Genomic DNA, 21,943 nt, shown 5'->3' with positions numbered 1-21,943 from the left:
TTAAATAGTCTTGATACTTGTGAATTACTCTAATATTACGATTACACGATTATACGATTGTGAAAATCAGGCAAAAACAAATAAATCATAGAAGTATATTAATACTTGATAGCAATATTCGTGATCAAGGTCTAAATTAATATTAATTAATATTTTCTTAATAAACTGCCAATATTAAGATATCTCATGATGAGCCATTATCTTAAATATTTGGCTGGTGGAAATGTACCCACATAATATATCTCGCTATCGCGCCAGCGAAGGTTTTACGTCGCAATTCTACTAATAATGAAAAAAATGTGGTTTATTTTTTAAATTTTACAGCCGGGACGCTAGCCCTTAACACCAATCTCTCTGTTGCAACGCTAGTGTAGTCTGCATCCGAATGGTACCTAAAATCCTAACTATACTTTCTAATTGTATCTACGTTTCCTCAACAATGAACTATTTGTTTGTGTCATTCGGCCATGAATGAACTTTCCCGTTTGTCCGCAACTTATTTACAATTTTCCGCGCTGAGCGATGGGCGCGCAAACTTTTCGCGTCAAGGCAAACGTAACTGCTTCCATTCATCATTGTGGGGGGGAGGGGGAGGGGGAAATAGAAAAAGTTGTCTCGTTTACAATGGGGCTGGATTATTTGGTGAGGTCGTTAGCGATGTCGCGCTGGGGTGTCGTTGCGGTCGCTTGCCGAGAGGGCGAGGATTGCTCGGTTGAACCAGTTTACTACCGTCAAATATAAGAACACTGCATAAAACTGGTATTTAAGATATTCTTAACTAACTGACTATTTTGACATGCTTTTTGATTCAAAAGTGCGAGTGCTAGCCGAATAAATAATTTTAGGCTTTGCAAAGCCAATGGGTACACGACTGACATGATTAGATTTGATAGTAAAAGTTCTATATGTTCTATTTTCTAATAGCTTGCATATACTGCTTTATTGGAAAAATATATAACTTGAAATAAGAATATTCATACGTTTTTCGAATTAATTTAACTAGTTTGAAATCGCTCTATAAACAATCCCTAAACGTCTCAATAAATAGGAGACGGCCATACAAAATGATAGCTCCTAATTCCATAGCAAATAACCGGTCCCCAACGGGAGCTGTGTAACTGTGAACACACGCTATTCAGATGAGACGGCCTTAGGACGGTTTGCCAGTACATGCCAATGACTAGTCATTGAAGTGTACTGGCAAATTGACTATTTAAAAAAATGTAAGGGTTAAAAACTATAACTAGTGGGTAAAAAAGACTAATACTCGTAAATGGGTTGTTATTTTAAAAAGTAAAAAATAATATTTTTGTTGAAAAGATTTAAAGTCACGGCGGAATACTCGTACCGCTAAGTTGAGAATGGATATAATTTAAAGTTTGTTACTTAGCGATACCCCGCCCCGTCTTAAGTCTCAAGAAAAAATTCTAAGATGTACGTTTTAAGTCTTTTTGCGTAGATGTTTTTGAATTATTTTTTCAATTAATTTTATTTATTTATTGCAGGACCATGGTTACATTAAGGTGTTAACATGTATTAAGTGCATGCATGGTTACCCTGTCAGTGCATAGCAACATAGATATTTTAAAAACTAATTAACTAAATAAAGTTACATAGTTAACCTCTAGCCGCCCAGAGACCTATAAAAAGGTCTCCTGTTCCATTCTAATTTGAACTTTGTGTTGACAAAATAAAATTTAATTTTGCTTGGCAAGGTTTGACGTATGAGCGGCTAGAGGTTAAACATAAAATAGCATACAAGTAAAAACTAGGAATTTATTACAGTTAAAAGCACAATAACATCATAAACATTTAAAATATTTTTTTTTTAAATTTATTGTTATATTTAGCTACGTAAAAAAATAAAAAAAACAGTATATTTCTAACACTTGCTGCCACTGGAGCTCAATCCTACCATCTGTTTGGTTTGCTCCGAGCCTGTTTGCGGCCCGTCCGGAAAAACAACGGATTACTATGGTTGCTATTTGAAGAGGCCTTTAATATCGTCCCTCTAGTTTACTTGTTGGTACAACACTCCGACTATTGTTTGATCTGATATCGACTTATGAATTTTGCGCTTTATTATTATAGCCAGCGTTGAACATTGAACGATAAAGTTAATTAAGGTCAGCCAGTGCTATTGCCAGTCTTGAGCAAAGCAAGCCACTCTAAAAATACAATATTTACAATATTAATATTTTGGGAACATATTGAGAGTCAAGCTGGATCAGAGTTGCCGCAAATCGTGCTCAGTGGCGTGCAATAGAAGAGGCCTATGTCCAACAGTGGACGAGAGTAGGCTGATGATGGTGATGATATTGAGAATACTTAGGTACATCATTGTTAAAATGTAGAAGGTTATATTAAAAGTAACAGGTACGGTATATAAGGTACCTACCTATGTACAGATGTAGTGCATAATTATTTTCCATGGTATTTTTAAGGAAACGTGACACGAACTTGTCTTGCTATATCAATCAGTCTCGGTACAAAAAGTACAGAGGTGGACTGACGTAGCATGAAAAACACGAACGTTTCCGAGAAAGTGCGATGGAAAACAATTATGCATGGCATCTGTACCTAATTATCTATGGTCATACATAGGTGCTAAAATCCGAACAAAATCTCGGCACGGATACACTCCACGGGTAGCCTACATAGGTACATACCTCGTACCGTCGTATTATGTACGTAGTGTACCTACGTAATTACGACTTTCGTTATACTGATTCATCTCGCAAACTTATTTGTTTGTCTCAAAGTTAGGAAATCAGTGGTTTTGATAGGTATTACGGCGAATTTGGCGAGCGCGTAACGAGTTGTGTTGCGAGTTCCCGCCACGAGCTAACCCTTGTAACGCAGATTTAACCCTCATTTGGGCCATTTTATTCAAAGTTGTACAGTAAACTTTTTTTAAATGTCAATCGAATTAAAAAAAAAATATTTTATCTGAAAAAAGGTGTCTTTAGTGTTATTTCATAGAAGTCTGATAAACACGTGGTTAAATTGCAAACTCAATTAGGAAATGTTCTTTGTTGATTAAAAATAACAAAAAAACAAAATGCAGGTGTGATTATAATTTTTTTGTAATATTTATAATAAAATGATAAAGTTAATGTTATGTTGATAAAGAAACATGTTTCTTTGATAAAATTTGGAGATACGGAAGGTGGTTTTTTTTTAAATATAGTTTTAACAATAAAGCGTCTGGGTTAGTCTTGAACTCGAGATATTTAGCGTCGTGATAGATTGACGGTCAGATGGAGTCGCACCATGAGAATATTTTCACATTTTTTGTACAGAACCCTAAAAGGGGCTACAAGTTTACGGTTTATAGCAACCCGCGCCAGCAGCAGGGTTAAATACAAATATACATAATAACACTAACGAGATGAACGTTCTGCGAGGGTTGCCAGCGCTGTTTGCGCGTTCTAGAGATCCTGAGCAGTCATTAACGGGTTGTATACGAATACATTTACCCTACAACATTTACCTTATACACGTAAGCTCCAAAATGGCTAATTTAGACAGATGGCTTAGGTAAAGGAAAACACTAGTTTAATATTCTAAGTAAAGAACAGGCACGAACGATTTTTGACGACCGGTCTGGCCTAGTGGGTAGTGACCCTGCCTATGAAGCCGATGGTCCGGGGTTCGAATCCTGGTAAGGGCATTTATTTGTATGATTATACAGATATTTGTTCCCGAGTTATGGTTGTTTTCTATGTACCTATTTAAGTATTTATATACATATTATATATATCGTTGTCTGAGTACCCATAACACAAGCCTTCTTGAGCTTACCGTGGGGCTTAGTCAATTTGTGTAAAAATGTCCAATGATATTTATTTATTTATTTAAATGCATACGCACATGCAACGTAATAGAAATGGTAATCAGTAGAGATGCCACAAATATTCGGCAAATATTCGGTATTCGGCCTATTCAGCCACTTTGCCGAATATTCGGTTCTCGTCCAAATATTGTCTACTAGTCGGCCGAATACCAAATATCTGTTGTTCCTACCTAAAAAGAAAAATTTCCCAATATAAACAAATCGCAAACCACTATATTCAATATTTAAGAATAGTATAATACCTATAGAAACACTTCATTAATTTTTTAAAGTCGTTAAAACGATGACACTTGTTTAGCATTTGCAGATTACAAATAATTAAATTTTTATCATGGGTCTGATTTGATTGACTCTAACTAAGTACATTCACTAGTTCTGAGCAATAAAACTTAAATCTCGATTCCCGGTCGTTTCCTCTCATCTTTGTGTTACCTACTGGTGTTAAAACAGTTTATGTATATTTCTCGTAGTCATTTTATAATCTTCACAAAATTGATTTGATAATTCGATTGTATTGTTTTTTCTTCTTTCGATTCGATCTTTGCTCTAATTATCCCCATTGTCAAAAATACTAAAACAACAGGAAACATTTTCTTCCTGGCATCCCCAACCGCCGCAGGCCGGGGAACTTTCGAGAGTATTTTCAGACGTTTCACCCGCGGCGCATGTGTTGCCAATTAAGTCACGACAACTTTGGATAAAGCTCTAATATTTTGATCCAGTTGAAGAGTTTTGATATATTGTAGTACAGTCAATAATATGTATAACATACACAATATTTATAACGTCAAGTTGATAAGCTGTTGGACCTATAAATTAGCCATCTTAAGCTGGATAATTATATTTAAGGTTCATTTAGTCTATTTGCAAACATATGTTTTGGGTGAATAAATTTTATGCTTTCTCTTACAACAGATAAAAGAAATGCATGTAGAATTCTGCCTGGCTGCTAAAATATTTATGTAGGTTTTTATTTTTCAACGGTTTGTAGTCGCAATGTGTATTGTCCCCGTGATAAATTTTGATTTCTTTACATGTATTACAAGCGGTTAACCATGGACTGACATTTATAAAAAAGTTTATCGTTTTCTTTATTTTTTTCCGGATTTTTGTTCTCTAATTTCTCACAGTAAATTAGTGAAAATATCATAACCATAAAAAACAGCTCCCCCTGGCATCCCCAACCGCCGCGGGCATCTAAACTTTTGAAAGTATTTGAAGACGTCACCCGCGGCGCGATGTGTTGCCAATTAACCCACAACTTTGGACGGGGACTTTGTGATTAGTGGCGGAAGGCAATTTTACATTATTCCTGATTTAGGGAATTTTGAGAAAGGTTCAAAGAAAATACTTATATAAGGTTGTGAAAATTTTGTATTTGACTTAATATAGCAACCTACTTCTAGTATATTTTATTTAGTAAGTATTTCATGTGAAACTTTTAATGTATTAAGTAAATGCTACATCTTATAAAATATCTATCTACTTTCCGCTTTTGACTCCTCCCTTTGTCTGAAACGCCATCAAGCGGAGATCACACAAAACAAATTACTCCGCCCATTAAAAGGCCAATAAATAAATGAATGACGCGATAAATAAGCTACATAATTCTTCCTGTTCCTGTATTCTGTTGTGTGAGCGAGTCGAGTTTCCAGGAAAACCAGTGTTTTAATAACAACTTACAAATAAAAGTTCACAATTACCACTTTTTATGTGTGTAAAATGTACGTTCGGGCCAAATTTTGCAAGTTAAATTAGACCCACGTCCCATTATTCGATTGAGCTGAAACTTCACATAGGTACATAAATTAAGTTGGGTGACTATGCAATATAATGGTACCATCGATCTGATCTGATGATGAACGCAGGAGTGGCCAAAGGAACTCTGTGATAAAACAACGCAACAAAATTTAGTTATAGTTTGCTAGAATTATATCAATGAGTATTAGATGCCTATCCAAAGAAAGGTAGGTACGATTAGCGACCAAAGTTTGAAGGTACTCGTAGGTACTAAAAATGAAAATTTTGACACTAAACTTTTCTATGCTGGTTTGCCCAATCCTATTGGTTCGACTCATACATTTTGTAAGACGTAATTGTTCGTGCTCACGCGCGGACGACGGTTATTTGTTTCATCTAAATGCTAATTACTGCCCCCCGTTCAGGGGGCAGGGGCAGTGTGACTCGATGTAACAGTTTTTGGAAGATGGTTGAATGGTATGATGTTGTTGGGAAGTTGACTTTGACGCTTGCTTAAAATTAATAAAAAAAATCAGTAGCACCGAAAAGCTAAATAATTTAGAAATGAATTTTCCCATTCTAAGTATTACAAGGCTGACCAGGCCCAAGTTCTCAAGCGCCGCAAATACTCGACGTTGCTCAACGACTATGAGTTTGCGGCGCTCGCGGTTGAGACTTTGGGTCCCTGGTCAGCCGACATGAAAACATTTATAGGAGCACTATCGGCGCGGCTGGTTGACACCACAGGGGACCCCAGAGCTGGTGCGTACCTCTCTCAACGTATTTCCCTTGCGATACAGAGAGGTAACGCCGCCTGTTGGACGGGGTGTTCTTTTTATAGTTTGGTTTTTTGTAGGTAAGTATATTTTATAGTTTGTATTTTTATTTTATTTCCAGTTTTAACTTTAGTTTTAATATTGTGTCCAATATAAGTATTTTCTTTAGTATTACAACAAATATGTCCCCGATAATAATACGATATAAACTCCCAAGCAGATTGCAATGACAATATTTTTCCTCAGACTGAAAACAACACAGCAGTTATGAACGCATTGTGTTTTCATATATTAAAGCAGAAAGTTGGCCATGCAAACGTCTATCGAGCTGTTTATTTCAAAACTACACTAACGCTGCCGAGCGAGTGAAAGGCGCACGAGGCGTAAACAGTTTATGCAAAGCACGGGATTGAATAAGGGGCGCTCGAGACGAGTGGCCGTAGCTTACACCGACGTAGGCGCATAATCCTCGAGCCGCAAGCGACTTGAGAGGATAGTACACGACCGCTTCTTCGTACAAACGCAGTCCCCAGTTTTTCTCCCTGAATATTAACATTTTGGAGAAAATATTTACACGATTTAATCATAGCTATGCACCTTTATTTGACTTTTTTTTTTAAGGAATAACAAATTCGATACATTTTTTTAAAAGCTCCAAACACTTTTAATAATCCATAAATAAAAAATAAAACTAACGTTTACGTTGCGGTGTAAGAGGCAGTTCGCTGCGGCTAGCTGGAGGCGGCGCGCAATAACATTTAGATATCGTCGTCAAAGATCCTTCGCTACTGACGCGGTGGAGACGCGGGTATAGTTTTACTAAGAAACTTCTAGCCTAGCTCACTCCATAGCATGGACCTTACGCTACGGTGTGAGAGGCAGTTCACTGCTGCTAGTTGGAGGCGGCGCGCAATAACATTTAGATATTGTCGTCAAAGATCCTTCGCTACTGTCGGTGTGGAGAGGCGGGTATAGTTTTACTAAGATCCTTCTAGCCCAGCTCGCTCCTTAGCATGGACATTACGATACGGTGTGAGAGGCAGTTCGCTGCAGCTAGCTGGAGGCGGCGCGCAATAACATTTAGATATCGTCGTCAAAGATCCTTCGCTACTGACGCGGTGGAGACGCGGGTATAGTTTTACTAAGAAACTTCTAGCCTAGCTCACTCCATAGCATGGACCTTACGCTACGGTGTGAGAGGCAGTTCACTGCTGCTAGCTGGAGGCGGCGTGCAATAACATTTAGATATTGTCGTCAAAGATCCTTCGCTACTGTCGGTGTGGAGAGGCGGGTATAGTTTTACTAAGATCCTTCTAGCCCAGCTCGCTCCTTAGCATGGACATTACGATACGGTGTGAGAGGCAGTTCGCTGCGGCTAGCTGGAGGCGGCGCGCAATAACATTTAGATATTGTCGTCAAAGATCCTTCGCTACTGTCGGTGTGGAGAGGCGGGTATAGTTTTACTAAGATCCTTCTAGCCCAGCTCGCTCCTTAGCATGGACATTACGATACGGTGTGAGAGGCAGTTCGCTGCGGCTAGCTGGAGGCGGCGCGCAATAACATTTAGATATCGTCGTCAAAGATCCTTCGCTACTGTCGGTGTGGAGACTCGGGTATAGTTTTACTAAGATCCTTCTAGCCCAGGACGCTCCATAGCAAGGATATTACGCTACGGTGTGAGAGGCAGTTCGCTGCGGTTAGCTGGAGGCGGCGCGCAATAACATTTAGATATCGTCGTAAAAGATCCTTCGCTACTGACGCGGTGGAGACGCGGGTATAGTTTTACTAAGAACCTTCTAGCCTAGCTCGCTCCATAACATGGATATTACGCTACGGTGTAAGAGGCAGTTCGCTGCGGCTAGCTGGAGGCGGCGCGCAATAACATTTAGATATCGTCGTCAAAGATCCTTCGCTACTGACGCGGTGGAGACGCGGGTATAGTTTTACTAAGAACCTTCTAGCCTAGCTCGCTCCATAACATGGATATTACGCTACGGTGTAAGAGGCAGTTCGCTGCGGCTAGCTGGAGGCGGCGCGCAATAACATTTAGATATCGTCGTCAAAGATCCTTCGCTACTGTCGGTGTGGAGACTCGAGTATAGTTTTACTAAGATCCTTCTAGCCCAGGTCGCTCCATAGCAAGGATATTACGCTACGGTGTAAGAGGCAGTTCGCTGCGGCTAGCTGGAGGCGGCGCGCAATAACATTTAGATATCGTCGTCAAAGATCCTTCGCTACTGACGCGCTGGAGACGCGGGTATAGTTTTACTAAGAAACTTCTAGCCTAGCTCACTCCATAGCATGGACCTTACGCTACGGTGTGAGAGGCAGTTCGCTGCGGCTAGCTGGAGGCGGCGCGCAATAACATTTAGATATCGTCGTCAAAGATCCTTCGCTACTGACGCAGTGGAGACACGGGTATAGTTTTACTAAGAACCTTCTAGCCTAGCTCGCTCCATAACATGGATATTACGCTACGGTGTAAGAGGCAGTTCGCTGCGGCTAGCTGGAGGCGGCGCGCAATAACATTTAGATATCGTCGTCAAAGATCCTTCGCTACTGACGCGCTGGAGACGCGGGTATAGTTTTACTAAGAACCTTCTAGCCTAGCTCGCTCCATAACATGGATGTTACGCTACGGTGTAAGAGGCAGTTCGCTGCGGCTAGCTGGAGGCGGCGCGCAATAACATTTAGATATCGTCGTCAAAGATCCTTCGCTACTGACGCAGTGGAGACGCGGGTATAGTTTTACTAAGAACCTTCTAGCCTAGCTCGCTCCATAACATGGATGTTACGCTACGGTGTAAGAGGCAGTTCGCTGCGGCTAGCTGGAGGCGGCGCGCAATAACATTTAGATATCGTCGTCAAAGATCCTTCGCTACTGACGCAGTGGAGACGCGGGTATAGTTTTACTAAGAACCTTCTAGCCTAGCTCGCTCCATAACATGGATGTTACGCTACGGTGTAAGAGGCAGTTCACTGCTGCTAGCTGGAGGCGGCACGCAATAACATTTAGATATCGTCGTCAAAGATCCTTCGCTACTGACGCAGTGGAGACGCGGGTATAGTTTTACTAAGAACCTTCTAGCCTAGCTCGCTCCATAACATGGATGTTACGTTACGGTGTAAGAGGCAGTTCGCTGCGGCTAGCTGGAGGCGGCGCGCAATAACATTTAGATATCGTCGTCAAAGATCCTTCGCTACTGTCGGTGTGGAGAGGCGGGTATAGTTTTACTAAGATCCTTCTAGCCCAGGTCGCTCCATAGCAAGGATATTACGCTACGGTGTGAGAGGCAGTTCGCTGCGGCTAGCTGGAGGCGGCGCGCAATAACATTTAGATATTGTCGTCAAAGATCCTTCGCTACTGTCGGTGTGGAGAGGCGGGTATAGTTTTACTAAGATCCTTCTAGCCCAGCTCGCTCCTTAGCATGGACATTACGATACGGTGTGAGAGGCAGTTCGCTGCGGCTAGCTGGAGGCGGCGCGCAATAACATTTAGATATTGTCGTCAAAGATCCTTCGCTACTGTCGGTGTGGAGAGGCGGGTATAGTTTTACTAAGATCCTTCTAGCCCAGCTCGCTCCTTAGCATGGACATTACGATACGGTGTGAGAGGCAGTTCGCTGCGGCTAGCTGGAGGCGGCGCGCAATAACATTTAGATATCGTCGTCAAAGATCCTTCGCTACTGTCGGTGTGGAGACTCGGGTATAGTTTTACTAAGATCCTTCTAGCCCAGGACGCTCCATAGCAAGGATATTACGCTACGGTGTGAGAGGCAGTTCGCTGCGGTTAGCTGGAGGCGGCGCGCAATAACATTTAGATATCGTCGTAAAAGATCCTTCGCTACTGACGCGGTGGAGACGCGGGTATAGTTTTACTAAGATCCTTCTAGCCCAGGTCACTCCATAGCGAGGATATTACGCTACGGTGTGAGAGGCAGTTCGCTGCGGCTAGCTGGAGGCGGCGCGCAATAACATTTAGATATCGTCGTCAAAGATCCTTCGCTACTGACGCGCTGGAGACGCGGGCATAGTTTTACTCTATTGTGAAAACGTTTTACCATCCGTGTGTAGGGGCTTAAGTTAGGGCGAAAATATGGAAAAAAATAAGACTTAATTAAAATTCTCACTAACTTTCAGATGTGACGCTGCACGCTGTACTCTTACTTCGATGCATTACCATTTTTTTGCCCTTTTCCCACCATTTGGGGTCGGGTTGGCGCAGCATACTTTTGTCCTACATACCTCTGTTGGTCGTTGTCATCATTCACCTGCTTTCTTTTCATATCATCTCTCTCACAGCCCATCCACCTTTTCTTTGTTTTAACATTTTTTCAATATACAGTCAGCTGCATAGAAATTTGTATGCAAAGGTAAGCTAAGCTAAATTATAGTATTGTTGACTGTACATACAGTTAGAGACTTTACCTCTAATTATTGATTCATCTAAGGTACAAGCTAATTTGGTTGTCAACACTAACGGTATGAAAGTAAACCCTAAATGGCTCAACAATTGAAGTCCGTGACTGTATCTAAGAATGATCAAAAATCATATTGCCAGATTTCGCGCATAGGGTCATACCCTTACATAATATATGGCTGTTTAATTCTTAGGGGTTGGCTTACCTTATGGAAGTTGACCTTTGGACCCGACGGAGGGATAAGCCCTCCTACATGAGTCACCCAGTCAGCATAATGTTTACTTTATGCTAGCTTATAGGGTGACTACATAGCCGTTTCAATTCAGCTAAGGGTATACAGGATGATTCAGGTGACGTGATCACGATCGACCCTACACATTCAGTAAATTACCTATAAGCTTTAGTTTCGTACCATTATTAATGATATTAACGTTTTTTTTTTAATAGCCTATATTGTGTCCCACTGCTGGGCAAAGGCCTCCCCTGTCTTTCGCCACTCGTCACGGCTTTGTGCATGCTCCCGCCAGTCGCAACAAAATGAGTCCAGGTCGTTTCGCCATCTCATTTTTGGCATCACGTTTTTTTTGCGTAGAAAAAAATAGTTTTAAATTATTTATGACATGTATAGTCACCCTACAATTCTTACGTCAAAATACCGATACCTATTCTTTGCTTTACCTATAACAAGTGTCAAATATAGTCAATGGAGTCTCGTTAATTTTGATTATCTCACTTAAGTGTGTCAATTAATTTTCTTCATAATCCAAGTGCTGTCTCAAAGGCTAAGGCGGTTTTATCTTTATAAATTAGGAGTTGTAGAGAAGTAAACCTTTACTTAACAAAAATATATAAAACAGGAGAAAGATTTGGTTGTTTTACTAAAATAGGTGGAGTGATTAACATTTGTCGAGTATCCTGCTCACGTCTCATGTATCACCCTGTATAATCAAAAGTTAATCATTACAAGTAAATAATATTTTAGACCCAGCCTTCTTAATAAAATTTAGGTAATACTTTTAAACAAACATAATTTGTGATTGTTAAGACTTATTACTTAATATTAATTAAAATACAGTGTATAGTTGTCAAGGATAATGTTTATTCACGTTCCTGGTAAAGGCTGTGAGTACAAGTAATAAAATAAAAGCGTTTTAGCTTTCATCCCAACTAATAATCCACCTTTCACATTCCACCTTGCATACTAACATATTAACATGAAAATTGCTTCTATAACTGGGTTATTTTATTTTGTTTAAAATAATAACTTTTTATTAAAAATAACAATTTCCCTAATTCCGTGCACGCACGGCCGTCCGCTCAGTGCTCAGCAAGTTGCTTTAGGAGAAGGACCTAAATTCAGTGCACTGAGGAATATTGTACATTGGCACGCATGTTCCTATCTCTCTCACTCACGTGTAATTATATTGCTGTCCTGCCCATGATGACAGTGCTCAATGACACTGTGCGAGCAGTATAGAAATTTAACTATGCGCGTGCGACAAATATAGGAACAGGCTGGTTATTGTCCGAAATTCTTCGTGCTTAGCGTCCTTACTTTAGCCTTTATGGCTCCTTTACACGCTGGGCCAACGCCGGCCACATTCAAGGGACGCATTTATGTCTTAGAGGGAGCAAGTGATATTGCTATCTCATTCTACCGCATGGCTGCGTCCCTTGGAGAGGCCGGCGCTGGCCCATCGTGTAGAGGAGCCATTACAAGTTTATAGCTTACACCCGCATCATTATACAACGCCGGGTCGCGGGTGTCCGCGCGGATTACTATCCCTGTAATTAAACTATCCCCTCCCCTCACCCCCACCCGCATGTGCCTATAGATTATTAGCAATTTACCACTGCAGCGCTCAGATGAGGAATTTTCATATAACCGTTGAACGTGTGCCAATTGTTTTGATTATATAGTGATTTCAGTTACCTTAAAGGAATAAACCTAAATAATAAGTTTTTGGCAAAAATTTCATTTTTGGTACAAGCTTTTATCGCCGACTGTACTTTTTTTTCCACAGGCAACTAATACTCATCGAGACAATTCTAAGAACACCAAACACAATTAGGTTTCGTTGTTTTATTACAGAGTTCCTATGGCCACTTCTGGTCTCCATCATCAGATCAGCTCGATGGTACCATAATATTGCATTGTCATCCGATTTATACATGCATGCAAAATATCAGCTCAATCGGAAACCTAGAAGTGGATCAAATTTAACTTGCAAGATTTGATTACAGACCGACAGACAACGGTCAGGTGAAAGTAAATAAAAGCTTGTAAAAAAGCACAGAAGAGAAACAAATTATCTACAGAAAGCTAGCATAATCGCCCTGTGGGATAACTTTATGTTTAGCTTGAAAAAGAAACGTATTTATTATTATATCACCATGAGATTAAAGAAAGCACAGAAACCCTGGATGCCAATTAGTATTATTATAATCTCAACTTAATATGATACTCAGCTTCTCACTCGTGCACATTGGCGCGCGAGATCTAGTGCGAGGTCTACAAGTAAGGTCGAATCAATACAGATACAGTTCAGTTGAGATTTTAAAAGTTTAAATTGGCTATAAGCCGGTAGCAGCTTTTATTACTGCGGCATAATTTATTCGTCCCCGTACGGCCACAGTGAAAAATATCGCGCTGGCGGAATTGGGGCCCTGACCAGAGTTTAAAATATCGTTCCTTTATAGAGGCGTCTTTCATATCGTTTTATAGAATTTCATGTAATCCATTATTACGATATTAAAGTGACGTTGGAATGTAAAATTTTTCAAACTTTAGACCGGGCCGTGTCCGGGCTGGAGCTTCCGACGCGTCGTTTTCTATGCAAAGCACCACGTGATCGCCTGTCATGTTATAGAAAAGTAAGCGCCGGAAGCTCCGGCTAGGACACGGCCCTGTTAAATGTGAGCCTTCCTTAACTTAGATGACCGTGACACCCTAAAATTCAAAAATGAGAAAAATAAAAAAATATTTTACTTCGTAAAATGAATATACATTTCTTAAATTGCAGGGGAGCAATTTCTACTGCAGAGGAAAAATTAAAAATAATTTTAATTGGTTAATTTTATATGACAATTGCCACTTCTTCTACCAGAGAAAATAGCACTAAAAAGTTTCTGAATACATAACACATTCGAAGTTTTGGTTACAACTTATGTATATTTAGACGATAGTGAGTTGGAAGAACTAGGTTTTTCTGTTCAGTAGTCATGTATTCTCCTTTCGTAGAAGAGAGCCTAAAACAAATGAAGGGCTTAGTGGCTTGACACTCTTCGCAGTGACTTGATGTGTGTACAGTGTCTTGCCGGCTGACAGAGACATTCTGATCAAATAAGCCGAAGACTGGATACTGCTGGACATAGGCTGCCTCGACGATCTTCAAAGCCGCTGGTTAAGAGCCAACTCAGCTCCTGTTTCGTCTTAAGTTGCTTTCTTCCATCGGTTCCATGTTAACTTGACTAGATCATTGGTTCTTTTTGTCGGGGGCTTTTATATTGTCACGAGAGAAATATATCCAACTTAAAGAGTCATCGATTTTACGAGCAATGCACCACACCATAAGAAAAAGACAGTACTTTACCCAAAAGGATAAAACAAAACACTTTCACTGAAAGATCATCAACTACGCTTACTAATTGGGACATGTATTCTTCAACAATCTCATCACACAATTCCTTTAACAGTAATTAAGATTATATTTATAACTCTACCATCTGTCCATAACCATCGCCAATTCTAGCAGTAAGTCATCATTTCTTCCACCGTGCACGGCTTGTCGCAGCACTCCGTGACAATCCCAACTGACTTCTTCCCTCTGACACCATTCAATCGCTGAGCTGTGGCATCTGCCAGCCAAGGTGAAATGTACTCTGATCCAAAGTCATAAAACTCATGGTGCGGTGATCGTTTTTCTTGACTGTAATATTTCTCGTAACAAAGCCCCGCCAAGGTCCTCGATAGTTGTCTCCCGCAGTATATCTGAGCCGAATCTTCAGCTGCCGCAATAGTGACGATGGCCAAGAGGATTGCTACCTGGATCTTCATGGTTGATGTTTGTTGGGAGGGTGGTTCGAGACTGTGCTGAGTGATTTAATTACAGCCCTTTTATACTACAGGTTATTCATTATTATTCAGTATTTAATGTGGGATGGGTTTTATGAACAGGGTTAATGAGATGAGACGTAGGTAGGACGTTTAAAATGTGTCAATACTTATGACGTCGGTTGTAAATTATTGGAGAATATTGTCAATATCCATCCTGTAAACATTAAAGATGACTCACGTTGGACCGGGCTGGGACCAGGCCAGAGGTTCCGGCGCTTCAATTTCTTTGAAAAGCATTACGTAATGACCGATCAGCCGTCATAAAAAATGATATCGGGCCTATCGGGCCCGGCCCGATCTAGCGTGAGTCATCCTTTATTGTTATTTTATTTGGTACCTACTTAATGTACCACTGTTTATATGTCGGCGGCCGATCGTAAGATCAGGCAGATCGTAATGTTCCTGTGTAATGTTTTGACGATAGTCACATTAAACCAATATATAGATATTAGGATAGGTTCGTTAGGTTACTTCAGATGCCCGAAGGGCAAACAGTCCATAAATAGGAGCCCCGCATAGCGAGGCTCCGTCGACTCAGGGAACGAGTCATAGATTTTCACATTTCACGATATGCCTAGGAATTTCATGATATGCCTGATCTTACGATCGGCCGCCGATATATATGTTGTATGTAAATAAATGATTTAAACCCTTAATGTACCTAAATTGGATATTGTGTGTCGTATTTCGACGAATTAGGTACTTTCAGTAAAAATTTAGGTATACTAGATGATCAATAAATAGTTCGAAATAAATATTTTAGACTGATTGTTTATTGGAGTTGCAATACCCAAGAGACGAACCACAGGTCTCTTGCAACCTTAAAAATAACTAAAAACAAGCTTTACCATCACATATTCAAAGTATACTTTTCAACTTTCCAACAACAAGTTGGTAAAACAAAGAGTGCAACATATGCCTTTTTATCGAGGCCAGAATAAGTTAGTATAACAAATGGCTGGCTGAAACTAGGAAACTCCTAGCCTATAATAAACATGCATTCCCGTCAGAATTCAGGGGAGAAAGGACCAGAGTTAGGAAACATAACAGAGTACCCAACAGCAACAGCAAAAAAAAACAATATGCAGTGTAAGCATTGTTTTTGTTATAAAGTTGAGAAACAAACGCCAAAATAAATACCCATGTCAGTTTAAAACAGAAACAGTTTCACTTATAGAAGAATCACATTTTTCTTGCTCAAACCAGCCTAATACGAGTAGGTACATTAAATTTATTTGGTTTAGAATATGACTTAGCCATATAAGTTTATATAAAATTGTTAAATATTTACTCAGTCACACTTTAATACGTGCATGCAACTCGTTATCATACAGAATAAAAAACGTTATATAACTATTATTTACTACATTAAATCGGTGATCGATTACAATGAAAGCACATTTTACCCAGTAACACAACCAGGTCAATGAGTTCGTGTCTTAAGGTAGAGACAGGAAATAGTCCTTATTGCTTATTGTCCTTACTTTAATTTTCGTACATCGGTGATGTTTCTCTGTTGATCCCGAGTAAAAGTTGCACCAGCCGGATGGGGAGCGAATAAAACACCGCTTCAAGTGAGAATAAATTCTCCTGAATTATACCCCGGCCCGCGCGTCTATTATGCATAGCCGAGACATAGAGGCCAATTCTAACTTACGTTCTGACATCAAAATGATGTCACAGACTAATACGAACGTTTACTGACATCAGAATGATATCTGATGAGTGATGTCATTTAGTTATAGTACGTCTCGCTCGCGCCAATACATTTAGGGACAAGAACGAGTGAAATGCACGCGGGAGTGACATCATTATGATGTCACAATGTACGTGTCATAATGTATGTGATCAGTGGTATACAGGGTGGGATTTAAAATGGCCCTTAGATTAGCGTTCATAATAAGACATTCCCGGTATTTTCCTGACTTATACTCCGGCCTCGTATCAGTCCGGAAATACCACGGGCATGGGAAGTTCTTGGCATGGGCCTCTCAGCCGTATTCGAAGAATGAGATACGTCAAATACTAGATATTGAAACGATATGGATTAGATATGTCAGTGTCAAACAAGTGTCAAAATTGACATTTCCTCAAACAAAAACGTCACTTTTGACACTTGTTTGGCACTGACATATCTATTCCATATCGTTTCAATATCTAGTATTTGACGTATCTCATTGTTCGAATATGGCTGTCTTACTATTTTTATCTCGAAAATATTGAATGAAGGTACATATTAGGTATAACACATGTAAATCAGGGTTGTCCACTCTTTTGGTCCTTCCGTACACTCCAAAACTATTCTAGTCATGTGGTCTTCCGGCATCACCGATCATTGGTCACCCTGTATTAATTCAGTAAAGATCAAAAGTTAATAACACATTGTGCACTAACCAAGCTTCCAAACCAGAAACCACATAACGTGGAAAATGACAGTTTGAAATGTGGATTTATCAGTTAATTTCACTTTTGCGCATATTTGCCCTAGGGTTACCTATCGAGAAACCTTTTTGATAATGTGTACAGCGAGCCTAGCCAAGATGACATTAACCGTACATTGACAAACGCCAAAGCAATAGAAAAAATATACATATCAGGATGACAGATACATAAAGTTAAGTAAAGTATATTTGTACTAAGTATTTCTCGGAACATGCAAGCAATTTTAAACCGCTTAATTTTTTACTGATTTATCTCAAATAATGTAGTTATCTAGGTTAAACGTCGAAAACGGCATTCTGCGATGAATATTAAACGCGTACTTGTTTCATTAAACATGGCCATTCATTCATCTCTGCTCTTACCAACATACCTTTGCCGACACCAAACCTTTATCTCCAGGACATAACATTAAGAATCGCTTATCCCAACTGTTAAAAGTTCCCGCTATTTTGGTTAGTACAAACATAGAGCTGCAAAATAGTGGGTCCTATTCTTATGAAGTTAAGGTTTAGTTTAGCGTGGGTGGATAGTAAATGGGATGGATGTAATGATGGCAGGTAACGAGCTACGGCCAACGCGCTTGGTTAGGGCTGCTGCGTTTGATGTTTGGCGTTTCGTTAACATTTGGCTAAAAGGTTGCAACATGCATAATCAATTGGTTAACGTTAAATGTAGCGCTGGCTGCTGCCATCCTATATTAAACTCTACAACTATCCATTCAATAGTATGTAGTAATATGTGACTGCTACATAATGAAGAATAGAAAAAAAACTGCTCAAGTGCGAGTCGGACTCGCGTTTCAAGGGTTCCGTACATCACACATTTTCAAATTTTTTTTGTACGTGAAACGTGACGTGAGTGAAACCGTCTTGAAAAACCCGAATGGGTCAATCAAAAACCAGATGTAACATGAAGTTGTCTGGCGTGGTGGCATATCTCTACATCTCTGAAGATTAAATGCCGAACAATAGTACCTACAAGTGTCCAAATGCGTAGAGCTGAAAACTCGAGCGTCCGACGGGTCGCGCTTCCTACAACTTCCGAAAGTGTTTTAAAAGCGAAGACCGAAGAGAGATAATACCTACAGGGTGACCAAAAAATAAGTGTATTCCCGTAGCCAAGGAGGTTTTGGGATTATACTGAGCAACTTTTAGTATGGGACCAACCCCGAAATCGCGAAAATAGAAGTATCCTCCCATAGAAAACGGACCAGCCAAAATGTATGAAACAGCCAAATTTTTCTTCGCGATTTCAAGGTTGCACGTTGGCAACGGGAATACACTTAGTTTGTTTTTTAGCCACCCTGTATACCTACTGCTTTTTAAAACACGTAACAATAGTAACCTAATCAATCAGTACAGTCAGCAGCAGAAATTGCTAAGCGGGAGAGTGGTTTAAAATGATCTGGACGCGACTTTATAGTTAAAACAATAAGAGCATGTCAAGGTAATTTTGAACACCTCGGCCGCTTAGCAACTTCTGCTGTTGACTGTACTACAAGTACCATTGCGACTATGTGCCAGATACAGCCTAGTCGCATTTTTTGTCTTCAGTCCGACTCTCGCTTGAAGCTAAAGGCACGCCTCTTTGGGTAGCTTCGGGCCTTCGGCCTTATGCGGATATCGGCCTAGGGCCTTCGCAATAGCTGTCTACATCACGTTTCACTTAAACCATTGCGGCTGTGTCCCTAAAAAAACGTTAACCGCATTTTTGTTCTTAAATCCGACTCACGCTTGACTCTAGATTTCTGATAGGTTTTCCTGACATCTTTAGGTAAAGGACTATTTTGTGTATTTTTTTCAGAATTTTAGACCCAGTAGTTTCGGAGATAGAGGGGGGGGGAATGGTCTTTTTTTGTCTATTTTCTTGAATAACTTCTAAACGTTTTATCGTAAATTTATAAGAAAAATATATTTGAGATTCTCAAAATGAGCTCTTTCGTTTGATATGTAACACGATATAGTTTTCAAAACTTTGTTTTTTAATTTTATCGTGTACCCCCCAAAAGTAGCCCCTATGTTAAAAATTCATTTGTTGACGTTACATATCCGTCTTTGGGTCACAGACTTACATATGTGTACCAAATTTCAACTTAATTGGTCCGGTAGTTTCGGAGCAAATGGCTGTGACAGACGGACAGACGGACAGACAGACGCACGAGTGATCCTATAAGGGTTCCGTTTTTTCCTTTTGAGGTACGGAACCCTAAAAAGAGGCAAAGAAAGACCAAGGCATGCATTTTTGAACCAAACCCAAGAGAAAATCAACATAGTGACGTATCAGGAGCTCAAAACAGTGGCAGAGAGAAGAACTTAATGACGGTTACTTGACCGACAAGAGCCAGGCTCTTAAGAATAATGATGATGATGACATAATTAACGACATTCTATACGTTTAGTGTACCTATTACGTAATATGTGGTTTTATGAAACGACCTGAAAGCTAGTTTCGTTCAAACATCACACGAGTGTGTCAATGCTCAATGCCTAATCGTGTACTAATATTCATTCACAAGATGATGAGTTTTTATACTGTTACAATATTGAAAGACGAGAACGAAATATCGTGCGATTTAAAATCGCAGACGATGTGACAGCCCTACAGCACTGGAATCACGAGTGAAAAGGTTATCAATTAGCAATGCAATCAGGGAGATAGCAACGCTGAGATCGGAACGGTTGTATTTTACAACCGGTGGCGCAATATTAGGTACTAAATATAAATGATAAAGATAATAGTTTATTTTTCAAGTAGGCATGGCAATACCTAACGTCAAATACAGCCACGCTGGCTCTAACCTTACACCTCTGCCTAAATTGGAGGAGGGTATCCCAATATGGGACCGGCAAGAATGTTGGTGGGACACAATTTCAATCAAAAATGATAATCTTCCTCGCGTTTAACTTATGTGCTGGCATTTTGCCACAGCTTGGCGGAGCCTGGGATCCGCTTGGGAATTAACTCCCAAAAATTGGTGCAGGCACTAGTTTTTACGAATGCGACTACCATATGACCTTCCAATCTAGAGGAGAAACTAGGCCTTGTTGGGATTAGCCCGGTTTCCTCACGATGTTCTCCTTCACCGAAAAGGGACTTGCAAATATCAAATGAAAGTTCGTACATAGGTTCCGAAAACTCATTGGAACGAGCTGTGCTTTGAACCTGCTACCTACGCAATGAAAGTCACCCGCTCTTACTGCTAAGCCATCAGCGCTCTGTTCCACTAGCACTCTGTCACATCTTTTCAAAATATTACACTACACCTTAAATATCAACATGCATTAAATTACTTACATACTTAAATATCATCACACAAAATACATAGGTAAATATCATGACATATATTTAAGAGCTGGGTTCTTGTTGGTGGACCAATTTCCATGTATTCATTTACAATGCACAGCCACACAACATCGGAACGCTTTCTATGTCCGAAGTGCAGCGTAGCAGGCCTACGGAGTCCCGTAGAGATTCATTATAGTGTGACATTTGAAACGATTTCTACTAGTCCGTAGAGCGGCGTAGCAGGCCTACGAAGTCCCGTAGAGACTCACGGCGCGATTCGGGAAATGAATTAGAGATGCACTAGACATGAAATAGTAAAGACATGTGACGTTCCACGGCAAAAGTTACCACGGTAAGAGACCTTATGGCAGCTGGCGCTTACGCTATTATTAACGCCGCTCCAATATTCAGCCGGGGCAATGGTACCTTTTGCCGTGGAACGTCACATATCTTTACTATTTCATATCCAGTGCATCTCTAATTCATTTCCCGAATCGCGCCGTCATTATCGTAGATCCAGTATCTATGCACGTGCACTCGTGCAGTGCGATGTACAGATGTAGGGAATAATTATTTCCGATCGTTTCTCGGAAACGTTCGTAATTGTCATGCTACTTTAGTCAAACTCAGTACTTTTTGTACTGAGACAGACTGAAATAACATGACGTTCGTACGTTTACGTGAAAGTACTATGGGATAAGATTGTTCACTACATCTATTTTGTCTAACCAGATAGAGAGAACAATCAAACAAGCATTGTGATAAACGGAAAATAATTTCATGATTTATTTAGATTTGAAATTTCTCTAGTTCATCCTGAGCTCACGTATAATATTATTTTTATTTTTTATTTTATTGATTCATAAACTGTGCAATTTATAATAGACAGTATTTATACAAACAAGGTACATGATACAGTCTAAAAAGGAAAAATAGAACAAAATGTCAGAAAGACATATTAAGTTATTAATTTCATTTAGTAGTATCACTGTATATATCTTGTAGGTAAATTAATGCTTTTCTTCATGTTATTTTATGACAGTACTCATAATTTTTACTGCGTATCACATTGTACGAGTATTGATGATGATTGAGTAATGATTAAGTAAGTAGCGTACCAAAACAATATTTTTATAAATATATAAATGTAAAATGGTGAGCGTTGTAAAATTATACCACGAGAGGGTGCTAATATCACGAGAGGGTGCTCCTTCACGATTCCTAGCGTTACCTTATTACGAGCATCTTAATCAAACAAACATTTCACATTTTACACAGATTGATATAGTAAAAAAACCTATTATAA

At 39.8% G+C, this 21,943-nt stretch overlaps 1 protein-coding gene across 1 annotated transcript; it reads right to left on the bottom strand.

Annotated features, from left to right (window-relative positions):
- Positions 1-14,469: 14,469 nt before the first annotated feature.
- Positions 14,470-15,025, bottom strand: LOC134666374 (insulin-related peptide 4-like). Its single transcript, XM_063523514.1, has one exon. It carries the CDS (start codon positions 14,848-14,850, stop codon positions 14,542-14,544), a length of 309 nt encoding a protein of 102 aa, XP_063379584.1. The 5' UTR covers positions 14,851-15,025; the 3' UTR covers positions 14,470-14,541.
- Between the last annotated feature and the right edge of the window lie 6,918 nt (positions 15,026-21,943).

This window comes from Cydia fagiglandana, chromosome 7 (genome assembly GCF_963556715.1).
Source record: "Cydia fagiglandana chromosome 7, ilCydFagi1.1, whole genome shotgun sequence".
NCBI lineage: Eukaryota > Metazoa > Arthropoda > Insecta > Lepidoptera > Tortricidae > Cydia > Cydia fagiglandana.
Note: the sequence above shows the minus strand (reverse complement) of the source record. Positions and strands in the feature narration are given on the sequence as shown.